Source organism: Coffea arabica, chromosome 7c (genome assembly GCF_036785885.1).
Source record: "Coffea arabica cultivar ET-39 chromosome 7c, Coffea Arabica ET-39 HiFi, whole genome shotgun sequence".
In the NCBI taxonomy this organism is placed as follows: Eukaryota; Viridiplantae; Streptophyta; class Magnoliopsida; order Gentianales; family Rubiaceae; genus Coffea; species Coffea arabica.
This window is the reverse complement of record NC_092322.1, coordinates 6,792,201-6,815,664: the sequence shown is the minus strand read 5'-3', so window position 1 is coordinate 6,815,664 and position 23,464 is coordinate 6,792,201. Positions and strand designations below refer to the sequence as shown.

The following is a 23,464-nucleotide window of genomic DNA, read 5'->3' as shown; positions in this document are numbered from 1 at the left end:
TTTAGATTAGACAAATCTTCGAACCATGCAGTAATAGACTGCACCAGACAAGACCTCATCAAGGGTGATTTTTTTCTTTTTCTTTTCAAGTTAAAGCTGTACATAATATACAGTATTCATCATTCTTTGCAATTGATTTAGGATAATATGACAACGTAATAGCAGAGCTGGAGCAGCGTTCATTACTGCCATCAACATACAATTGACAGCCATGATGAGATGATAGGGAGGTCTGTGGATTGAATTCTGTACAGAGATGGCTGCACGATCATAACCTAACATCTGCCTTGTAATTGATGATGGCCTAAGTCACATCGATCGCCATTTTCGTCTTCCAAATCTCAATCGGCATCTAATTAATACTTAACAAAGGGTATGTCATGCACTGGCACTCATTGAATACTACTACTGCTCTAAACTGATAAATTAATTAGTGAAGTGGGTCCTTGTTTTTTGAATTGACAGATGTAAAAATAGCAATAAAAAAAAAAGGCCCTTTAAATTCTACTACTTTCTTTCTGGTTTTTGCAAAGCTTTGGTAATTAATTTGACAATGTCCAAATCATCTTATTCGAGTTTTTTTTTTTTTTTTGTTGGGGTTATAAAAATGATTATTGCATAAAACTTTTTTTAAAAATTAATTGTGCAACAATTAGCAAAATTGCTGTCACATTAAGAGGTGATTTAACGAAGTATCTTGCCGGGCTAGTTTTCTTTTTCAATTTTTGGTGGAAAGAAAAAGTTTCAGCTCATGACTTATTTTAATCCTTACAGCTTTCTAATTTACAATGTATAGCAAATGAATGCCCAAACTGACGTTGGATTCTAATCTAAGCTGGCCTGCAACCTAAAGAATACTCTGTCGGGTTCCCTGTTTCTGATACTTAAATCGTTACAGCCACGTGGGATGAATCTTCTAACCAAGCTGCTGATGATCCTATGCATTGCGAACCTTTTTTTTTTGCATTATTCGTTCATTTTCGTTATTGAATTTTACTTTTTCAATGACCAGTGCTATGTATAGTAGAAAACGGTACCAGTTAAAGTATTCAAAGGCGAGGCTTATTTTTTCCGTGTCTTGTTCCCTCCTCATTTTCTTGATCTCTTCGGGAAAGAAGATTTTGTTCTTCTTCTCAGTTACTCTTGTTGTCCTATCTTGAAGCATTATTATCTTTGCATGAGGGCTTTTGGCTATTCAGCAAAGGGAAAAATGTGTAGGGTTAAATAATACTACTAACAATAAAGAATTAGGACCATAAACAAAAAAAAAGATTCCTACAAAAAAGACAGTTCTTATGGTGATTGCTTTTGTTTCGTAATTGGGAATTGAATCACATATCATTTTTGAAAGAATGAAGTAATCCATAATCAGTTTCTTATGTTTTCCAATGTGGTAAGTAATATCTATCTTTAAAGAGCACGGATCTTCACAATTTCTCAGCATTATATATTAATTTAATTCAATAATTCAAAAATGTTTTAAAAAAAAATTAAAGCTTTTGATGTTTAGCTTAGAGGCCTCAGCTAAAAAGGCCCACTGACTAATACTCCTACATAGTAGCGTTAGCTATATTGATTACGAAGATTTGATAAATACTGGTAATAAATTACCTGTGCTTTCATCAAGTGCGATAACATGATTGAATGGCATATATTAGAGGAGAGGGCACAATACATATGAGCGGATGAGCACGCCTGCAATGGTTGGTCTGTTGGTTGTTGCCCCCGACACAAGTTTGTTCTATAAATATTTTTTTTTGGGGGGGGGGGGGGGGAGAGGTTTAAGGTTCAACGTGTGTATGATTATGTATTTAACACTGTGATTGTGATTTTTTTACAGAAAAATTTGTATGTTTTTCGTGAATACATTTGTTTTGTCAAACAAACATCAAATCGCTACTTTATATATATATATTTAACAAAAAAACTCCTAAAAATAACCATTCAAACGTAACCAGTAACTCCAAGCCGATCGATCTGTTAATACAAATGATTTAGTGATTACTTTCCAGCTCAAATTCCCCATCCTTTGCATGGACATGGTAATGTGCCTATCAATCATGCCTCTATCCATTACACTCTTACACTCAAGATGCACAATCATGGATGTCCTAGAATTGTTTATCCAACATCTCTTCCTCTTTTTCAGGCAAGAACGACTCTCGTGCAAATTTGATATAAAGGTGGGCAAGAACATTTTGAAACTTCAGCATATAAATACGAAAAGCAATTTGCAGTGCAAGTTTACTTGAAAAACTCTCCTATAAGTGAAACAGTATTCAGAATGGGGGAAATGGGTATGATGCATTCATTCTCTCTATGTTAATACGTAGTCAAAGACTATATAGATAACGTAAATTGGGCAGATCGAACGAGATTGATGGTCAAGTTATACAGTATATAATAATATTGCTTATAGTAGAAGCCCAAAAAATCATCATGTAAAGGGAGGAGTATTTCGGTGACGTGACCAACAACAACATCTTCATGAACGTATTACGAATGAAAGGGCGCGGCGCCTCCGATTTCTTCATCATTAGATACTTGATTCATCCAGATTTAATTTAAGGCAGGAAAACGCTTGAAGGAATATGACACTAGTATTCCGCTGCCGCACTGGCATTTTAGTAATAAATTGAAACATGAGGTTTGAAAATTGAAATGCATGCTGCTAGGTTCTCTCTCTCTTTTTCCAAGCAAAAAGCCGAATTATTGCGGGATCACCCATCACATTTCATGACAACTAGTAGTAGTACACTGCTGCAATAGCAATAAAGCAAGGGAGTTTATTACTGATAATACGAACGCTTTTAAGGGGAGTATTATTTTGACACCCTGGATTTCAACTACGGCTGCCCTCCGTACGCTTATGACGCTTTTTGCCGTGGAGTTGTGTGTTTCTTGGTACCAAAAAGAACGTCAGGCCAGCCTTTCTTCTGTAAGTTTCTGCAAAATTTCGATTGCAGGCAGAAACGTGATGACACAAGTGATGACAAGCCGTACGTATTTCTTCGTCCTTTTGTTGAATGATAGATATGTCAATCCCCTTTTCCTTTTTCCCCTTTCCGTGATGCTATTTTGGGAGCATACTATTGTAATTGAGCAGGTCCCTGCACGAGGCCCAGGGCCAAACTGTCCATTCTTTTCCTCTTCTTCCATCAGCTGCTCGCTTTGGTGGCAAATTGGTGAGGTACTTGAGTTATGTTTAGTAATTATTTTTGGTAAGAATTGGGTATTGTTTTACTTGTAGTGAAAAAATACTACTGCGTATTTCTTTTTCTTGACGAGTAAATCTCCCTGCTGCCAGGGCAGAGTGAGGACCAGGCACTGAGATTCTGCTTCATGTGCGCAGTGATGACTTTCCTCTCCTGAGGAAGTACTTACTTGTCCACTTTGGACCTTGGCCATCAACGCGAATACCTCTGCAGTGATGTTTGTGTTTCAAACTCTCAGAATTAATTAGATTCCAATATCAGGAGTTCGATTTATCGTTTGTTATTGCAGCCAACACAGGTTCGACATATGCACTATCGACCATCGTTTTGTTCCTGCATTAAATCAAAATGAAGTCGCCGCACCGACATGAATTCACAGTTCTGTCTGATAGCCGCCGAAATGGGCACGTAGGATTTCGGAGCTATGAGTAGAGCAGTCAAAATGGCTATCAAAATCAATTCCCAGCAATCAATTTAAACCAGGTAGTATTTGTATCCGCCAGCCAAACCAAAAACCCTTTACATCACAAGACAATGACAAGATACACCATCTCCGCTTTCCCCCAATTTCATGAAAACCAACCCAGGCCTGTCAGCAAGTAGGCAAGTTAATAAGCTGAGCTGGTGGGCAAGAATAGTCGTTCACCTTATTCATGTGAAAGCCCCAATTATAAAAATTCAGTTCATACAGTAGATCCTTTCTGACCTTTCCCTAATCACTAAACAACCAAAGTTTAGTTTAAACATCCCGTCAATTATCTCAAGAAACAAAAGCCTCCTATAAACCAGGGTGGTTGAACATAAGGTAAAGGCAAGAACTGAATACCATTGATGCTTAAAACATCCGAGCCAGACCCCAAAATTATTAGGAAAAAGAAATGTAGGTCCTTTCCTATTTTATCCGCACATAATGCCAAAATATCACCACCTTCAATTCTGAAGAACTTCCCAACATGCACCCCATCACAATCTTAAGAAGCCTTTGGTGCCTTATCTGGCAAAACATTATCAGGGAGGATAAGCTCCGGCGGAGTTTCACGGACAACGCCCAACATTGAGTCATACTCTTCATCCTTGCGTGCAAATTTCTTACGAAGCACCTTCTCAAACTCAATTTCATCAAATCCTTTAGCATTCTCAGCTGCATGGACCTGTGCTAAGTTGGAATAGTTGAGGGCTGACTGGGATATGAAGGCTATTTCCTCATCTGTAAGTTTCCTCAGAAACTTTGCTGGGTTTCCTCCCCACACCTGTGTTCAGAATACAGTATCAGTTACCAAAGGGTTTTCACCTAATTTTCTTCCAATATCATTTACAAATGTTAAAACAAGATAAGGCCAGAATCAAATCCCCAGAAATGGCAAGAAATGAAACGCACTCAAAATCTCATGCCCACGTTCACATTCACAATGACATATGCTGTACTAGAGATGGCTAATTTAAAAACAATTACAAGAACTCAGATTTCTGCCAAAGCAACCCGGCTGTCATTTACAGAACCTCCAATCATAAAACCAACTAATCAGCCCCAGGTTGTTCTGTCCAGCTGCCTAATATGACAGAACAAGGACCAAAAATAAAATCAGGAATAGTACAACTGACAACCAGATATCAAGATGGATGCAACTTTAGCTAAGACAATCCCAACATAAAGACAGCTATATGGAATTTCAAGTCTCTCTTACCCCAAAATACTTGCAGTCATTAATTAGTTAGAGGTTTAAGCTTACTCTAATCCACTTCTTAGCTTCACTACCAGTTATTAGGTAGTACTCTTATTTATACTTTGTAGCTTCATTTCAGCAGCAAAACAACAAAAGTATAATAAGGGCAAAAAAAAACACTTCTTTTACAATAAAATAATTACCTCAAGCCAATTGCTAAAATTAAGCCTCAAATGAGAAAAATATTTCAAAGTACTGCTGCTACAGTTTCGTAAAAACAGCAGATTCTAAAAGTATTTAATATGCAGATTGAAATGATGAAAAGAATGTTTAGCGAAAAGTTCAGTGTCTACAAACCTCACCGCAGGGGATCCTTGTATTCTGCCTAACAAGGGCTCCAGCTGCAACCATAGCATTCTTCTCTACAACCACCCCATCAAGTAAAGTTGCTCCCATACCCACAAATGCCTCATCCTCAACGGTACAACCATGTAGAACAGCACTATGACCTATTCAATAACAGTCAAAATTTACCATAAGGTCCATCAGTAGGTCTATTTGACAAACAGATTACATGATGAATTCATCAAATCACTTACCTACAGTAACATTATCGCCAATAATAGTAGGCAAAACCTTCCCGCTAAGATTGGATTTGGCTACATGAACTAGAGAATTGTCTTGTATATTTGTTCCAGTGCCAATACTGATGCTGTTTACATCACCTGCAATGACACTTCATGGTTAGACAATAGACAGCAAAATCACAGCTCATAAAAGAGGGAACTTTTTCACTCTCTAAAATGCAAGTTGCATAACCAAGGAGAGATCAAGTATCCAGAAGATAACAATTATCAATCCATGCACTGCTGAAACCCTGATCCTCATAGTTGGCACCTAGACGAGAAACCAACCATAAGGAGTTACCATGAAAGAATGAATGATAGCTAAAGAAAAAGGAGGGATAAGGAATGGGATGTCAATGATGGAAAATATTCAGGTCCCCACCACATCAAATAGAAACCTTACACATTTGAAACCTTGAAAATGTTCAGTCTCTCTCTCTCTCTCTCTGCTTCTTTGCACAACTTTGGGAAGCAGAAGCCAACTTTACTCCACTATATGCCTAGAGAAATAAAACCCACTTCTCATAGCATCATTTCATGCTATAAGACCGCAGTTAAATTCCACCTTCATTAATGTACAATTAGGAAAAACAGATATAGTAATAACACCCCAAAAGTGTTTGTCGTTATGTTTTCTAAACTGTCTCCTTTATTGGCCCCGGTGACTTTCGTGGCTCGAGTAAACACATTCATATCTCAGTTGATAAGATGAAATTATGATGGTGAAGGAGTAAAGATAATATAGGTGAGATCTGAGATCTCATTTTAGGACTAGGCACAATTTGATTTAGGATCCAACTAAAGCTCATTGTGGTTTCATTTCATGCAACCCCTTTGCTCCAATAAATTATTCCTTTTTCTTTATGCATTTGTTCTTTTATTATACGATGAAGCAAAAACGATTGTATCATTTAGTAAGCATGAAGGGTAAACTAAGGGTTTTAACAAGGGTGTTCATACAATAAAAGAAAAATAAAAGATGAAATTGACAGGGCAGTCAGTGAGCAATTGAAGGGAGCTACCTAGAGAGGAAGGGTGATATGATCAGCTATTTAGAAGAGAAAGGCATGGTGCTTATTGAAAGGGATCTAATGCGAGCATATCATCAAGTGTCATGCAACATGTCTCACCCCAAGATGGAGTAAATAAATCTTTGTTTTTCCTTGCAAAAAGAAATGGTGATTCCTGATAAGACGTGGACATACTTCATATATGAAATAAGAAAATTTTACTATAAAACCGTTTCAATGGAACAACATACACAGATATTATTAGAGATATTCTCTTCCCATTGTTCAGTTCTCAACCCATTTTTAATGGTCTTGGATATCTGAGATTCTTAAACGAATAGGATTTTTAAACGAGTTTTCCAAATTTTGCATGCTTAGAGTACTGCTAGCAGTGTAACATTCATTAATCTGAGAGAGAGAGAGAGAGAGAGAGATTCTGTCTAGAACTACCTTAAAAACACATTTAAACACCAGCTGGGTATAGCGCTGGTCAATAGCAAGCCATATTACTGCCATTAGGCCTCAAACAAGTTGTGCAACACTAAGAAGCTAAGTGAGAATATGAGCATGCATGCCCATGGACGTCAAGGTTTGGAATTTTTCCATGTTTTGAACCAGTAAATGGTCAAGTTATCTCACACCAATCCAAGTCAGAGAAGAACGGCGTATAATCTTATTCCCAAAGAAATAAGAAGGCATACATAGCACATCATCTGAGCCAAGAAGAAATGTGAAGTCATAATTTACTGCAACAGACATTATATAGTTTGACATAGTACATTAACACCCACCTCATGAAAGCTGTTGATCACGTCAGGAAACTATCCTTATTGATCAGCAGTGGCACACGATAAAAGTAAATTTCCATTTCTATAAACAGTAGTAAAATGACAATGCAAAAGTAGACAAAGCAGCAACATGTGCAGTAGGCAAAAGTAGCTAAAGTGGCAGTGAACTTCTCATTCAGACTATGGAAGATGAAAAACTAACACATGACCAGAAAAAGATCATGTGACCTAATTGACGTACTATGTCTAGGATACGTGAAAGGCAATAGCTAAATATGGAAAATAATCGGTGCACAAGCTTTCTCACAGCACGTTGTGGATTTGGAGCATTTGTATTCCAGGTGCAAACGAACTTCAGAACTGAAGCTGTAATAGCATTTCAGGCACTAGACGTAGTGCTTCGCACATATTCACTTAACTGACATGCTAAATTGTGCAGTATTGGTGTTGAGCTGGCAAGGTTATTAATTACATTATATTAAATTAACTTGCTAAAGGCAAAAATTGAAAAGGCAAATGTCTCACAAAAAAAATATACAGATGCAGCCAGATTATATGATTATGATAAAGAGTATATAACTAACCTCTTAGAACGCAGCCGTACCAAATGGAAGAACTCCGGCCGACCTGAACATCACCAACGATGGAAGCACTTGGGGCGACAAAGGCATCCTTATCAACCACAGGAGCTTTATCAAATATGTTCATCAGGGTTCTATGCCTGGACACTTTACCAAAACCAATTCCGACAAATACATTAAAAAGGATAAACCAATCAGTCAGATACTCAAATTATCTGACAAAAGTCCACCACCCAACCCCCCCCCCCCCCCCAAAAAAAATCCATAATGAAATGACCAGAGACAGAGACAGCAGTAAAAAAAAAAAAAAGAAGCTGAATGGTGATGGGGATATCCTTACAGTTTCAGCAAAGAATACCAAAAACTCATAACGGAGACTAAAATACTGCATAGGAAATTTAGAATTAAGCTACGGCCAATTAAACCCCAAAAATAGGAATTAGGTAGGGTTTCATTTGACAATAAAATTAAGCCTCCAAATAAAAACTAAAAACAAAAAAGAGAGAAAAAGATGATGAAGAAAAAGAAATGAGTGAAAACGCACGTTGTTCTTGGAAGTAGTAGTTGCCTTGGAGACGGCAACCGAGGCGATCGAGTGCTTGGCCGGTCTCCCGGATCCAGAATCCGACGGTGTAGATTGCTCTTCCCAGTGAACCCATCTTTTCGGCTTTGGGTCAAGGGAGGTTAGTCCAGAGTGATAATTTGTTTTCCGATATATCAGAATGTATAGTGGGCTGGGGAATCGAAGGAAATAGAAAATGAGGCTTCTAGCTGAGCATTGAGTAGTTACTTATTATGAGCGGAGGGCAGTCAAGGGACGAAGAGAAGAATGAGCTGAGTTGCTCTATTTGGGACTGAGTAGACAGTACTGTAGAGTGGGCGGTTGACTCGTTACTCACTTGACGCTTGATTCTCTACGCTCGCATCTACCGCTATTTGTTGTGGTCACCCCCAACCTTCACGCGCGCACGCGCCAAAAAAAAAAATCCCCATTGCTTTTTTTTTCTCTCGGATATCAGTTCCAAAATGCAAAATCCTACGACTGTACGACACCTAACCCCGAGACTGCATTACTGAGTAACTAGTACGGGTTCTTAAATCGATGAAAAAAATGAAAACAAACACCAACCATAGTCCACAAATAACTAATAGCCCTTTTGGATTCTTATTTTTACGAGTTTTTATACAAAAATATATTATCATAATTTGATGCATGTGAGATATAAAAGTGATTAAAAAATATAAAAATTTTTTGAAGAAAATTTGCTTTTCCTTGAACTTTTGATAATCTGCTTTTAGGAGATTCAAGACTTCAGAAGAACCAAGTAAACAACTGCATAGATTCAAGCAAGAAAGGCAGCTACAAGCGAGAGAGCATTAATTATTTATGTCCCTAAGCTGTTTCCGGAGTAAATCATCACATCACATTTTCGTAGCTAAACTTCAAAGCCATTATTGTTGTCCACGTTTTTGTGATGCCTGTAACATCAACCAAGACCCTCTCATGGACAACATCAGGAGAAGCAAGCAAAACAAGCTATTCGTAACACACACACACACACACACACACACACCCCCCCCCCCAACCCCCCCACACAAAAAAAAAAAAAAAAAAAAAAAAAGAAGCTGTAACTGCCAGAAGGCACTTTATAACTAACCGTTTTCGCTGGGCAATCCCAGACTACACTTACTTTTGACACTTAGAGAGTGTTCACAAGGCATGGCAAAAGTGCCATATAGACCTCAACATCACTATATACTTAAAATTTATAACATCCAGACTAGGCATGTTGCCAGGATCATAGCAGCGTCAGATTCTGAAAATTAAATACATTCTCATGCTTGCAAACGCTTGAAGCCTTTCACTGCCTCAAACTTTCGACGATGTAGGAAGCATACAGATCCCTGCAATGACGGGGTTGCAAGAAACATCACATTACGAGAGCACAAAGCCGAAATGCTGTAAAAGTTCTAAGACCATCATTTTAAGGGAGGAGGAGTTAATGAAATAATTGCTCTCTCTTCCCCGTTCCGTTTAGTTATTGTACCACGTTTACGACCAACTTACATGGAATACTTGATAGCTTCAACAGCCACTGCAGCTGGCAGGAAGTCTTCAACCGCAACTGACTTGTTCTCATTCTTTTTGTCTATGCGTGAAATGTAAAGAACGTACAACAATAACCAGCACACAGCATAAAACACTGGAATAATGGAACCAAAACACTGGAATGCAACAAATGGGATAAACTCTAAAGATGACTTGATTATAGGGTGAGAGAAGGGGGAAAACACACACACAGAGTTACACTCTAAACCTCAGGCTAGTAGCGAACAACATTACTAGTGCAGATTGATGGATACAGTCCTCAAAGAAGCGGCGGATTTCAGCAAGGCGATGTGGAGGAAGATCCTTAATGTCCTTGTAGTGGCGAAACTCAGGATCATCAGCACACACAGCTATGATTTTGTCATCCTTCTCACCCTGTAGACAAGTTACAAGGACACGTCATTGCTGATAGCAAAGAGATTTACACAAGGACCTTCAAAAAGTTCCAAAATACTTTTGGCACCCCCCTGGAAAGACTGAAAAGTGGAACTGTTCTGAAGTTAATTAAAAGATATTAACTTCAATAACTCCAGTGGCACTGATAAAGACTCTTGTTCCTCTTGTACCACACTCAGGTAGGTATATTGGCTTTTCAGGGACTCAAAGGGAGGTAAATAGTGCAATATAAGCAAACTGAATTCTCGGGGAGGCAAGTAGTGTGACGTAAGCAAGCTGAAGTATTCAACATTCTCAAGGATAGTGCATCTGAACCTGACCTCCAAGTTGTATAAGAATGTAAGCACCTTAAAGGTGGCAGTAATGTACATTATAGATAATTTCTACCCTTGTACATGAAGAGCTTTTCCATTGCCTTTCAAATTTCTGAGTGAAACACTAACTGCGCACACAGAGAGCTTACCTGATCAATCATAGGCATCAAACCAATAGCACGAGCACGTAAGAAAGTTCCAGGCAGCACAGGTTCCTGCACAAGTGGAATTTGATTTAGAATAGTATCAGGTAGTTGCACAAATATAATAGGTAAAAAATCAAATAAGAAATTTAATCAGCAAGACAACAAGGCAGAAAGAGGGAACCTGCATGAGGACTAGAACGTCCATGGGGTCACTATCTTCACAAATTGTTCTAGGAATGAAGCCATAGTTATGTGGGTAGACTACTGAAGAGTAAAGAACTCGATCAACCTATGAATCAAAACTTCCTTCAGTTGCTGCTTCAATGCCCAATAAAAAAAAATATATCACCTAAGCGTGTGAAAAGAACTTCTATCTACAAAAGAATGGAACCCCTGAGTTCTTGAGTTAGTGACTGCATTTATGGATAGAAATTCAATGCCTCTAGATGCAGGCATCAGAAAATGAGACATGAATCTCCAATTTATCTCACATAGTATCGCTTAGTGGATATGGTGAACTCAGCCTTCGGGGGCAATTTATTGAAATATTTATCAACAACATGGATTCACCCAGGTCCAACAACAACAATGCCAGTAGCCCAATAGGGCTTTTAAGCCGCAAATTGACACAGGTGATTTCAATTCGAGGAGAAAGTACAGGCCTATAAAGCTGAAGAGGCACTGAAAAAAAACTAAAATTTCCTTGCCAAGACAGAAAGTTGATCGAGGAAGCAACATCAATGAGAAAAGCAATGACATAGATGCAACAGATATCAAAGAGAAGTTTATTGGGAAGAGAATCGTGGAAGTCTGAATATGTTGAAGTGAAGCTTAACCGGAATAGGCACATTTATTCTTTAATGTTGCCACAGTTTGCTTGAGAGGGTAGACAGGCCAAACTGAAAACTGATGATGAAAGGAGCTAGAGTCAGAGAAAGGAAGAAGGAAAAGGGAGATAATTGAAGCCAACTTCTTAGAAGTCGACTTCTATATTTCTGAATCCTAATAACACAAAGTAAATCTTCAACAATGATCTTTTGTTTCAGTCTTAAGTTAACGATACAACTAATTCAAGAAAAGACCATGTGTTAGGACTGGGTCCCAGGTAACTCGATAAAAGTTAATTTGACATCCTAGAAAATTGAAAATGAAGGCTATAATAAATTGTGGAGAAGAATATTAAAAGATAATGACACGAAGATTTACGTAGTTTGGTGAATTAGACCTAGTCCACGGGAGGAGAGCAAATTTGACAATAATGAAGAAGAATACAAAACTTAGGACAAAATGCCTAAAGCCCAAAAACAGATGAAACAATAAAACTACAGAGAACTCATAGTTGTAGACAAAAGGAAAAATTTCTCTAAAGAGCTCTCTATCTCTCTGATGGCCTTATGCTTATAGTGCGTGTAGCGGTGAAATTCCCAAGCTGTGCTGTGACTGCAATTTGTAGGAGAGCTCCAACAAAATGTGCAGCACGTGAACATGCAAAGCTTGCTCAAGTGTAACTTGCATGAAAACAAAAAATATGGCATGATCCTAATAGTATAGCTACTTCAATAGGACAGAAGAAGAACATGGCTTGATAGGCCATTTAGTCTGACCAAGAAGAATGCATGCACATGGAGGATGGAAAGCCATCCATGAAAGGATGAAACACAATGACATGAAGTATCACTTCATTCAGGAGACTATTGCTGAAGGAAAGCTCTGAAGCTAACAATCTTGCTGACATGTTTACCAAGTCTCTTCCATCGCTAGGTTCAAGCATTGCTTGGACAAAATTGGCGCTCATTGTGGTATTCTCGGCCTAGTAGGGCTTCTATGGACAAGGTAGAGCAAGTTTACTATTTTCTGTACGTTGGATGCAAAGCCAAGGTTGAGAGTTGTTGGAATTAAATGCCTAGGATGTCTTTCATCCTCCAAGCACTGCTCTTGGTCAAACTAAATGGCCAATGAAGCCATATTTTCTTCCATCCTATATAGTAGCTCAATTGTTGATATCTTGACCATGTTTTGGCTTTCATTGAAGTCAAAGTTCAGCAGCCATTTTTGGTTCATGCTCCAAATAAATGTCAACTGCATCTTGCTGATAAGTACGGGATTTGCAAAGGCTTTGCACCACCACAACCCCAAGAGACGAGAATTCAGTTTGGGACATTTTCACTTTAGTATAATTTTGAGTATTCTCTTGCTTTGTCTCCCCATGCCAATCAGCATTAGCTTAAGGTAAGACACCTTGAATTTGAATAAAACATTTTCTAAGATAACAGAAAGGATATTATCAGAAGGCAAGTGGAAGAGAGAAAAATTCACCATACTTTAATAAGCCCACTAGCTTTGTCAAGCTCATACTTCACTTTGCTGCCTTTTCCAATTTCAACCACCTGCCATATAACAAAGAATCAGACTGGTTTTTAACAGAATATTGTGGATCCATCAAAACTCGCAATCACTATGAAAATTAAAGAAATAAAATATCATTATCAGGTAAAAGGGTGGGGGGGGGCAGATCTCTATCACACGGGCAGTTTAATTATAGCATTGCAAGTTCTTACTTGTACATTAGAGATAGGCACAGAAGCAGAAACCCACAAAATCGAGTGCCTATACTTCTCAAGAGTTTACACAAATGAAAAAAATTTTGAGAGAGAGAGAAGGACGCACACTTGGCAAAACACACAGAAATTAAATGCATGATCATGCCAAGAGTCAGCACAAGGCATGAGCAGTCTGGCACTGATTTTGAGGGAGTTGAGGCAAGAGAGTAGAGACAATAGATACCTTATTTAATTCATGAGATGATTTGTGCTATAATTTGCATGAATAAGCACAACATACTTACACAGTTAAAAATTGATGGTGCTCCTGGCCCTGCATACACAAACATACAAACAATATTTACGTGATAAACATAAGCTGCAAATGGGGCATTGCAAAAGAAAAGGAAATGTGAATTAAATTTATTGCAGACAGTCATAGGAAAAGAAGATGACTCCAGATAGTAGATAGAATGACCATAATTCCTTGAGGATTAAAGTTGATAGTGGTTTAAGTGACAACTGTTGCAAACTGGCTTCAGTTGCATAAGCAATACAAATGGGTGAAAGAATATCTACCGATTTCCAAGTCATGCCAGGGATGAGCAGCAGCAGATCTTCGTGACATGGAGGAGAGAATTCGCTCATTCAGGACAACACCAGAGTTTCCTGAACTTTTTCCAGCACCTTGTCCATCGTCGTTCGCCATTGTCAACTGAACGAAGAGAAACAAGGCAATAGAAATTATAAGACAACTATTCTTTCCTAGTTAAATAGAATAAGCGGACCAATAGTAAAAGAATACAAGCAACTCTGTCCTGTGGCTTATGAGCTCGTTTGTACACAAGGAAACGAAATAACATTTAACAATCCTATTGAAGGCAAGAATCAGATGGCGATCACATTTTCGATAATGTTGACATGTATAGCTCAGAAAAAAAAGGTATCCAAGCAGTGAGAACGACCTTTGAAATCACAGGATCAACTGTGATAAGATTTGCAATAGCCTTCGAGAATCAGAGTACTTTAGTCTTGAAATTATCAAGAATTATCTTAGTTATCCAACATAGCCATCAAAAGGCTATCGAATAAGTAGTAGAGGCAACAAACTGAAAACAAAACTTATAGCTAAATACAATGTTACTACAAACTAAGAACAGGTAACAAGAATGACTCACGCAACAGAGATGGTAACAGGCAGGGGAGAAGTAAGTGCATTAATCGCAGAATACATCTGCTCTAGGCTCTGGAGCAAATTTCCGATTTTTGACCATGTAGAAAACAGACGAGATTACAAATCAGTGCAATTTTCTCCAAAATGATCACTTCATCATTAGTAGGTTGTCCACCAGCCCTATATGCACACGTCACTAGGCATTTCACATGTAAAAATAGTTGTCAAAGAAAAGGAAAAAATCACCATCAACTTCGCTTCTAATACGAAAAGGGCTTCCTAAACGCAACTAAAAGAACTCATCAACCAAGTAACCTTATTTAAAAAAAAAGAAAGCCCCATCTAACAAATAATCAATCCAAATTTTATTTTATAAAAAGAATATGCCACAGTCAGACACTAATGAGTCATGACGACATGCAGCATCAAACCAGTAATCTATTCAAAGAACGAAAATTCAACAGAACCCAAAAAGGGAAAAAAAATCAAAGAAGTAGTACGAAGGAAGTTTCTATTGTCAACAAGAATCCAGAGACGCGCGTAAAACCATGTAATAACTGCATGCATATTCCGAAATCAAGAAAATACTATGCGAAAAACTGAAAATCATCTAAATTCGAGAAAAGGGATTAAAGGGGCTAGCTTACACTTACAGAGGAGAGATGAGACCTGGGACAATAGGAAGCCAAAGAAATTCGATTAGCGTTGTGAGGCGGTGAATGAGTGGAATGTAGCTGGAGGACTAGAGGCCTATACTGGTCTACTAGTACCACTACAATATTCTGTATTCGTTAATCGTAAAGTAGTGGGAAAAGCATGATGGCGTGGCGTTTGCCGTTTAGCACATTTCGGGCAACGTTTACCGGTTGGTTTACGGTGACGTGAGTCATTGGATGGGAAAGGCGTCACTCATGATCTGACGGTGAAAATGGTGGGGTTAAGGCTTCAGGACCGGAGATGGTATCGCAAGGTAAAGCTGAGTGGAGTCTCGAGAAATGGAGCTTGTAATGAAGGAAAATTGGGTCAGTGAAGGAACAATCAGAGAACGGCACGTAATGAAATTGGTCTGGAAATGTGCATGAAAACCGCTGACCGGAAATTACGACTGGCTGCTGGCGTAACGTCTGTTTGTTTGACGGTGGTCAGGGCATCTTTACTTTTTTCTTTCCACTGTAGGAATATTCTACAAAATTCCTCTGCCCAATAGAAGCACTATTTAAGTAATGGAAAGATTTCCATTGGTTAAGTACAGTAGTCGATGATTTTGTGGGTGTGAGATATAGGGTGGAATGGAACATCTTTTGGACTGGACGCTTTGTGAAAAATGTCTTCCTGTGCATTTATTTGTGTATCAGGGATTCGGCTTCTCTTCAATGAATTTTCTCTTCAATTTTTCATTTGAATAAATGGATCACGTGTCGTCCATTATCTGGATGGACAGTCATAATTATTTTGAGAAGTGTTCCTTCTCTATAGATCGTGAAGCGAAATTTTTGGCCCCCATGAGTCACCCGTGTCCTACGTGTGGGTGGGCCCCACACATCTAAAATGTGTCTACCACGTGACAAATGATTCAGCAGCTCTTTAACATCCAATCCAATCCAATCCAACCCAACCCTCCCTCCTTCATAATCTATGAAGATACAAGAAGTATTATAAACATTCAAAAACAATCCTGATTCTTGATCCATAAATTTCATTCTTGGGTTACCTAAGTTGCTCCATTTCAACATCAAGGGACCAGGCAAAAGTTGCACAAGTGAATTCCATAACTCACATCACATAAGAGTAGTGAGTCACACATAATCACAAGCACTTCTATAAAACGTAGGATTTACATATGTTCAAATTCTAAGTACAGATGTTTACGTAATTGTGTATCAGCGAAGAGGCTGCATTGAGCTTCGGCAGTGAAGCCATCTGGACAGTGCTCTAACCTCAATCAACCGTAGCAGCAGGATTCCATATCTTCTACTGACTATATTGGCCCACATTTTGCAGACGAGCGAAATTTTTCAGAGTAGAAGAAGTTTATAGCAAACAGCATGCAATGTCAGACTGCCAAAAAATCTGTGACCTGTTGCAACCGACAAGAAGAGTCTCCCCCCTGTAATATTGCAAGTTACTAGGAGACCTGATGATGGTTCAGACTCCTCCGTTGGATGCTCATAAACTTGGCTGTGAATTCTGCAATGTCAATGTGAATGATGTATCAGTGAATTAGATGGCATTATTTGGCTTTCAAACGTCTTTTTTTTTTTTTTTTTTTTTTTATAGATTTTTTATTCCAACTGATCACAACATCGAAGATGTGAGGAATCTTGACGTTTCTATTTATCTACATGAAGCAGGGGTGTTGATTCATGACAGAACTGTTAAAAGGCAAACTGCTCTAAACAATTACCTTCTAACTTTAATAAAGCACTTGTTCCAGTAGGGAGTCTCTTATCCTGCAGATGGACTTCAGTTAATCTCTTTACTTCGTAGTTAAATGCAACTCATCTGAAGCTGAAAACTGAACTTACATAATAAGAATGCCAGTAATAGATTTCCCTTTTTGAACTGGCGTCAACTCCCTTGAGAAATTGTTCAACAAGCTTCTGAATTACAGAAAACCAATAATGTTACATGCTATATATTTGTGATAATTTAGTGGAAAGCTCTATAAAGGTCTGGTGGACATTACCAGAAGAATCAGTTTTGGATGAACAAAATCCGCTAGAAGTTTTTGAAATTTCCCTCGGATGAAGGATATTCTGTTGAATCAGGGATGCCCAATATTAGACTTAATTGTTTGTTTGGTTAAAGAAAGGTTTTGCTTTGAAACAATCCTTCTGTTTATGCAAATGCGCTTAATATATTTACATTTTTCTCATTTTTAATAGGTAATAATGCTGAGGAATGCCCTGAAAAACTCCTTGGATGACAAGCTATAGCATCAAGAAGCGCCTGTTACTCAATAAATTTCAAGTTTTTACCTCTTAGGTGATGGATCAGCTAGAATTCCTGCAGCAAGTTCAACAAGGACCTCTTCCCATCCTAGTGCGATTGGTTGATCCTCCGAAAAAGGGTAGCTATACAGGGTTGATGCCGAAGTTAGTCCGAAGATAAAAGTACCTAATGCATCCCTCACTATTTACAGACTTACTTTTGTGCTTTACAAGCTTCAAGTGCCATAATTGCTCCCCTCATATTTTGCTTTGATTTGTTAGCAATTCTAGCTGCAAAACTCATGGGTAGTTCAAATTCTTCTTTTCCGGCTATCTGGATTAGAACTTCTATAATCTAAGAAATAGGAGAAGGAGAAGTCAGGCAAGAAAGAACTTTCATAAACAAACAAAAAAAAATCTGATAATTAGTAGACTAGTAGAGCAGTATGTTCCATGGTGGTTTCCAACAGTCAAAAGACTGAATATCAGGTAACTATGAAAGATTAGCAAGAAGACTTACTTCATGAGTGACTGGAGCTTCAACATTGATAACCTTACAGCGGCTTTTAACATGTTCAAGGATGTTTACTTCATCTTCACAGCAGAGAATGAGTTTACAAGCATCAGAGTAACAGTCCATAATCCATTTTATCAAATGTTGTATGTTATCCGCAGCTTTATCAACATCATAGAGAACCATTACTGTAGTAAACGACATATATTAAACTTAACTGAATTTCAGAAAAAAAGAAACATGTTAAAAGTAGAGTATCTCCATGTGTTTATGGAAGCTGCTTGCCTTTATAGTCTGCCTTCATATTGACGTTGCTGATTTCTCGGATGACAGCATAGTCGGTGCTTATTTTCTTGACTAAAGCCATTAATGCATATGCAACATTAGGTTCTGAAGAAACATTGAACTCCACATGGTGAGGACTTGAGCTTACGGGAACAATTGCTTCCATTGGCTTTGTTTCCTGTCAAGAGATAAAGATACATACACCTTAGACTGCCAATAGGATAATAAGATGCCATATCTGATCCTATATATTCTTACAATTTTCACAGGATTTTGATGAGTAATGTGGTAAGTTCCTGAACTTTAGGGTCATTTACCAATCCTTTCCGTGCGATTGTTAATATAAATCGGAACAAACACTACTCTAGAGTGTGTAGAATCAATCAGCATCTACAGTTATTCCTGAATCTGTATCAGGTGGATCTATATGTCTCACAGTGCTTCGTGTACAAGGAATAAAAATATCGAATCTTGCATAGCACAACAGTTCGTATTAGCATAGAGGAATAGAACAGCAAAATATACCTGAATGTGGAAGCAGTGCAAATCATGAGATATCTGCACCAAAAAGGGGAATGTGTGACTATGACTATGCATCTTAAAGTAAACCGTTGTCTTAGATTTTTCCGTTTACTAATAAGACACATACATTACGAACTGTGTCCCCATAGATTTCAAGCAGAAGAGCCATTGTTAGTGACTTCTTTCCTGAACCAGGGGGCCCCTTAAGCAAGATGTGTGGGATTTCACTCGTAGCCTTCACAGAAAACACAAATACATAAAAAGGAAACTGCACTATTGGACATAAAAAAACTGCAATTCAGTGATTGATGGTGTGCTTGATGCTGAAACAAGTTCTTTCAGGTTCTGCAATTTGTTTAGTCTTATCATTACAAAAATCTACTTGGCGGTAACTAATAGCTTCTTTTTTTTTTTGGGTATCATTTTTGTTATATGATAACAGCTATTTGCAAGAGTTATTGCAGGTCATTTGATTCAGGATAGGAGAAACTTACAAGTTGCTTAAGGTGCAAAGCCTCGTGCTCGTGGCAAGTGAATTCACTTAATGAAGAAGGTCGATGCTTATCAGCCCAGAATTGTCTGAGACTCTCGACCACAAATGCCTTTCCAATAATCAAAGCCTCATAGGATCCTCGCGGTTTCTCAGGAGATTTCTCTGATGCCCTGCAGGAACCCCTCTTGATGCAAGAAAACCATGCGTCTGTTTGGCTTTTTTGTCTGTTTGCTAAGAAATTTTTAATGGTCCCATTTGTCCTTCCACTAAATTCACTCAAGTTGCTACTCTGCCTACTAACACCAAAATTGGAGTTGGCAGTTGTTTGTGTTGATACATTGCTTGCTGTAGCTGAAATCTCTCGGATGTTATGATTAGGCCATGGATTTGCTTGGTTCCGTTTATGAAAACCAGGATTGGTATGGATAAGAAATTCAGGCTTTTCGCTGAACTTGATGTCAGTGCCATTTTTTGTGGAAAAGATACTGTTCTGCTTTGTGAAGGCACCGTAGTCCCTAGAAAAGAAGATGTCACCTGGGCCAATGGAATCTGTGCTTTCAAAGTTAGGATCCATTCCAGTTGGAGCCCCAGCAGTCTTCACATTAGCCAGCATTTCGTTAATTTCACCACCTGAAGGAGCTTGTTTATGAGAACCATCCCTTTCCTTCCTGGATAAGTTCCTCCTTAACGGGGATGCTGTCCTTTCTGGTTTACTTCGCTCCCAATAACTCTCATTCTTGATCAAGTCTTTCTCCTTGAATGTTCGCTTAGGAACAGAAGCAGCCCTCCTACCACTATAAGTAGATGTATCATTCACCTTGCTAACATCATCACTAGCTTGCCTGAATTTTCTATTGGAACTGGCAATCTTTCCATTGTCCAATTGATGATCCTCCAATGCAATTTTATATGGGGAAACATGTCTCCTTAGCTCGGATTTCAAGAAAGGACTATCTGGAAACTTTCTATGATGGACAGGTGAGTGAGTATTACCTTCATCTCTTGGAGCAGCATAAGGTGACTTGCTGTGCCTCCTTCGAGCAGGGCTGGCGGCTGAAGCTCTCAAGGGATATGAGCGATCATAATCATTCCTTCGGGCATTTCTTCTGTCGAAAGGGCTCCTGTTTCTGGTCTGATCTTGCAAAATCTTTGGCCCTGCATCATTCGATTCTTCATCTTTTTTATCAGCATCATTCCAGGGACTGTCCTGCCATTCAGCCTCCGTATCAGAGGGTTCATAACCACTTCTTCTCTGCTTCACCTGAGCTGAAATTCGAGAATGCATTGGTCTGACACGAGTTGATGGTACAGTATATTTCGAGTTCAAATAGAACAAACAATCCAAAAGACAAAAGCTTTTTCTTGTGAACCCAAAAGGCAGGTATAGACAAAGAACAAGATCAGCAACAAGTCTCTGAAAATCATTGGAGAATATCTTGATCAAGAATATAGGGAATATTTGGGATCATCGAGAAATTCAAGGAATATTGGTCATAGTTCAAGCTAAGTGAAAACATGCATGAGAATTTAGTAAGTGCACTCGAGAAAGGTAGTCAATTGAGGATGATGAGAGCGATGCTAAAGCGTTGGTGGGGGAGGCGGAAATTCTTAAATTTGTGAAAGCGATAAACATGAAGTGGAGGCATCGACGAAGACGATAAAGGTGGCGGGAAGTATAGACAACAGATTACAGCAATTTTAGCACCATTTGATGAAGGCGAGACGGCATAGCCGATGAAAGCACCAGCAAGCACCCAGAGACTAGCAACACCAATTTTAACAGAAAAACAAAGAGAAATATATATGGGGCAGCAAGCTAAGATACTAAGTACTCGAAGCCAGATTAACAACAGATTTTGATTGCTGACTTCGTTCCACAAAAGAGCTAATGCACAATCCTGTTTTCGATAGAATTACTATATTGAGATATCATCATATTGTTGTTCTCCTCCAAATTTACATGCATTTTTTGTAGTCGAGATATCCAATGAGTTTTCTCAATTTTAGTTGCTAACCGGCATATTAACACTGTTCATATCGTCTTCTAGGTCATGGAATGTCTAATCAAAATTGTAATAACTCAGCATTGAATTTCTTCACCCCCCCCCCCTTCTCTCTTTTTTTTTTTTTTTTTTTTTTCCGTTTAATGAAATCTTTAATGAAACCGCTAATCACCTCTTAACGTACGCCCTCCAGTGTTTTTTCGCAAAACTTAAAGAAGAAATCCAAGTGTCCCGTTTTTAAAACTCACGCCCCGAGAGGTCTGAATCAAATGAGCAGAATTACAGCTGTTTATATCTCGATGTTTTCTGCAATTCCTTGGGCCAATGACGAAGGAAACCAGGAGCATAGATAAATTTGTCTTGCGTTCTCCGGACTTTAGCCGTGGGCAGACAGGGTTCCAAATTATAAAGCGGGGGGTTGGTGTCGTCACTCACTTTCTTGAATATGTAGTTGTGTTAAGGAAAGGATACATTACTGAGGGGATGCCAAGTCGAAGTGGACGGATTCCACTATCTGATCACATCATGACTTTGTGTACACAAAACATATTTGGGCGTGTGGTATTGTCATATGCTGGACAATTTCAAGGTTGCAAGAAAAAGTATGGGCTATATTTTATTTCAGACACATTCATGACACTCCTCCTATGAGAGATGAACAATCACAGCACATTTCTAGTAATACATAAGAAACTGCTACAAGAAAACTGGTAGACCGTAAACATTGGTTGATCTGAAAGTCTCTGAGCTAATCTGATACAAATTGGTTGAGGTACTCATCAAGTGTGGTGTATTTCACATCGGGATAGAGCTCCGACGCCTCCACGCCAAAAGAAGCCTCGATCTCAAAGTTGGCCATTTCTCCCTTCACGAAAATTGTGTATCCCACAGACAGGAACAAATTTAATGGCATTGTAGCCTCTGCAGCAGATACAAGAAAAGAAAGCAATTTAATTAAGCAGCACAACAGGTGTTACTACTAGATGACCATTGTATCAAAAAAAAAAAAATTTTTCTGAATTCCATAAGATAGGTCGAGGAATAAGCAAACCTTGAATTTTCTCGAGGACTTCCTTCTCTGGCAGGTAAATCTTTTCGAGGGTCTTGCCAATTTTCTTTTCCCACAATGATACTATTTCGTTGCAGGACAAAGTGTTGGCAGGGGGTCTGAGGTGCACAATCTTGTTCAGAGTCCTTGGATCATCTGCTGCTTTAATGGTGTATGCAGCAATGTCTTCTTCCTTAGAGAAAACAACTGCAACGGAACGTAAAAATGAAGAAAAATTAAGAACGATGATCTCTCTAACCAATCAAGAAAGGCGTAGCTTCTTTTGGATACCTTTTGAATTTCCATCACCAAGAATGCCAATTTTGTCTTTTGGAGGAGTTGCAGAGCTAAAGTCTCCAAAGAGGTTAAGGAAACAATTCAAATAACCAGCAAAACCATTAGATACTAAGTAAGTGTAAGGTATCCCTGCAGCCTCGACAGCTCTGCGGATCTCAGCTTTGGTCCTGTACCAGCTTGCAGCAGGCTCAACACAATGCCAACGATCCGCGTCACCTCCAAACTCAGAAGGTAAAAATCTCTGAAACCAAATATAGCTCTTTGTTCAGGAACTTGTAAGTTGACATGAATGACGAAAAAAGAATTTGTTCAGGAGCAAATCAACCGGATCCGCCATGTTACAATTCTTAAAAGAAAAAGAATCAAGATAGAATATTTAACATTGTATTGTGTTTACTTTGATGTTACCGGCTTCTTTAATTGCTGCAATGATCTTAACTTGATGAGCTACAACTTCCGTCCCTCCCCCTACTGTTGAGATGACAATATCAACTTGTTTGATTGCATTTACCAACTGCTGATGATTGTACAAATCTCCCTGTTCAGTCCATGCACGTCAGTTTCTGTAATTTCTTGAAGAGAATTGAAACAATATTCAGATAATGAAAAAGAAATAACAACACACATAGAGAGATGTGACTCCCAAACTCTTGAAGCTCTCTATGATCGCTGCCCTTTTAGGATCTGAAATTGTGCTTTCTCGGACCAATGCAAACGTTGGGTGCCCTGCTTTTGCACTTGCTTCCACTATATGTTTCCCGATATATCCAGTGGCCCCGACGATCAAAATCTTGCTTTTCACTGCCAT

General features: G+C 38.6%; 5 protein-coding genes across 8 annotated transcripts; all 5 read right to left on the bottom strand.

Annotated features, from left to right (window-relative positions):
- Positions 1-3,840: 3,840 nt before the first annotated feature.
- Positions 3,841-8,792, bottom strand: LOC113698799 (gamma carbonic anhydrase 1, mitochondrial). Its single transcript, XM_027218744.2, has 5 exons — positions 8,429-8,792; positions 7,888-8,031; positions 5,479-5,604; positions 5,237-5,388; positions 3,841-4,465 (listed from the first exon to the last, which is right to left on the bottom strand). Exons 1-5 carry the CDS (start codon positions 8,541-8,543, stop codon positions 4,187-4,189), a joined length of 816 nt encoding a protein of 271 aa, XP_027074545.1. The 5' UTR covers positions 8,544-8,792; the 3' UTR covers positions 3,841-4,186.
- Positions 8,793-9,506: 714 nt separating this feature from the next.
- Positions 9,507-15,810, bottom strand: LOC140003907 (soluble inorganic pyrophosphatase 4-like). 3 transcript variants are annotated; one of them, XM_027220350.2, is made up of 9 exons: positions 15,218-15,810; positions 13,970-14,105; positions 13,696-13,724; positions 13,172-13,237; positions 11,032-11,139; positions 10,854-10,919; positions 10,249-10,369; positions 9,953-10,034; positions 9,507-9,789 (listed from the first exon to the last, which is right to left on the bottom strand). In XM_027220350.2, the coding sequence occupies exons 2-9, from the start codon at positions 14,097-14,099 to the stop codon at positions 9,747-9,749; spliced, it is 645 nt and encodes a 214-aa protein (XP_027076151.1). In that variant the 5' UTR covers positions 14,100-14,105; positions 15,218-15,810; the 3' UTR covers positions 9,507-9,746. The 3 variants fall into 3 exon arrangements, with proteins under 3 accessions (XP_027076151.1, XP_071913528.1, XP_071913527.1); XM_072057427.1 differs by having other exon boundaries at positions 15,212-15,355; XM_072057426.1 differs by lacking the exon at positions 15,218-15,810 and adding an exon at positions 14,569-14,587.
- A 550-nt stretch (positions 15,811-16,360) lies between these two features.
- Positions 16,361-18,225, bottom strand: LOC140010274 (replication factor C subunit 3-like). The gene is made up of 7 exons (XM_072056838.1): positions 18,015-18,225; positions 17,713-17,849; positions 17,543-17,638; positions 17,251-17,320; positions 17,090-17,164; positions 16,969-17,014; positions 16,361-16,751 (listed from the first exon to the last, which is right to left on the bottom strand). Exons 1-7 carry the CDS (start codon positions 18,210-18,212, stop codon positions 16,690-16,692), a joined length of 684 nt encoding a protein of 227 aa, XP_071912939.1. The 5' UTR covers positions 18,213-18,225; the 3' UTR covers positions 16,361-16,689.
- A 29-nt stretch (positions 18,226-18,254) lies between these two features.
- Positions 18,255-20,922, bottom strand: LOC140010273 (uncharacterized). Of its 2 annotated transcripts, XM_072056836.1 has the most exons (4): positions 19,310-20,922; positions 18,943-19,050; positions 18,819-18,851; positions 18,255-18,471 (listed from the first exon to the last, which is right to left on the bottom strand). In XM_072056836.1, exons 1-4 carry the CDS (start codon positions 20,591-20,593, stop codon positions 18,277-18,279), a joined length of 1,620 nt encoding a protein of 539 aa, XP_071912937.1. In that variant the 5' UTR covers positions 20,594-20,922; the 3' UTR covers positions 18,255-18,276. The 2 variants fall into 2 exon arrangements, with proteins under 2 accessions (XP_071912937.1, XP_071912938.1); XM_072056837.1 differs by lacking the exon at positions 18,943-19,050.
- Positions 20,923-21,901: 979 nt separating this feature from the next.
- LOC140010238 (phenylcoumaran benzylic ether reductase Pyrc5-like) lies at positions 21,902-23,464 on the bottom strand. Its single transcript, XM_072056796.1, has 5 exons — positions 23,282-23,464; positions 23,054-23,194; positions 22,651-22,897; positions 22,363-22,566; positions 21,902-22,232 (listed from the first exon to the last, which is right to left on the bottom strand). The coding sequence occupies exons 1-5, from the start codon at positions 23,462-23,464 to the stop codon at positions 22,060-22,062; spliced, it is 948 nt and encodes a 315-aa protein (XP_071912897.1). The 3' UTR covers positions 21,902-22,059.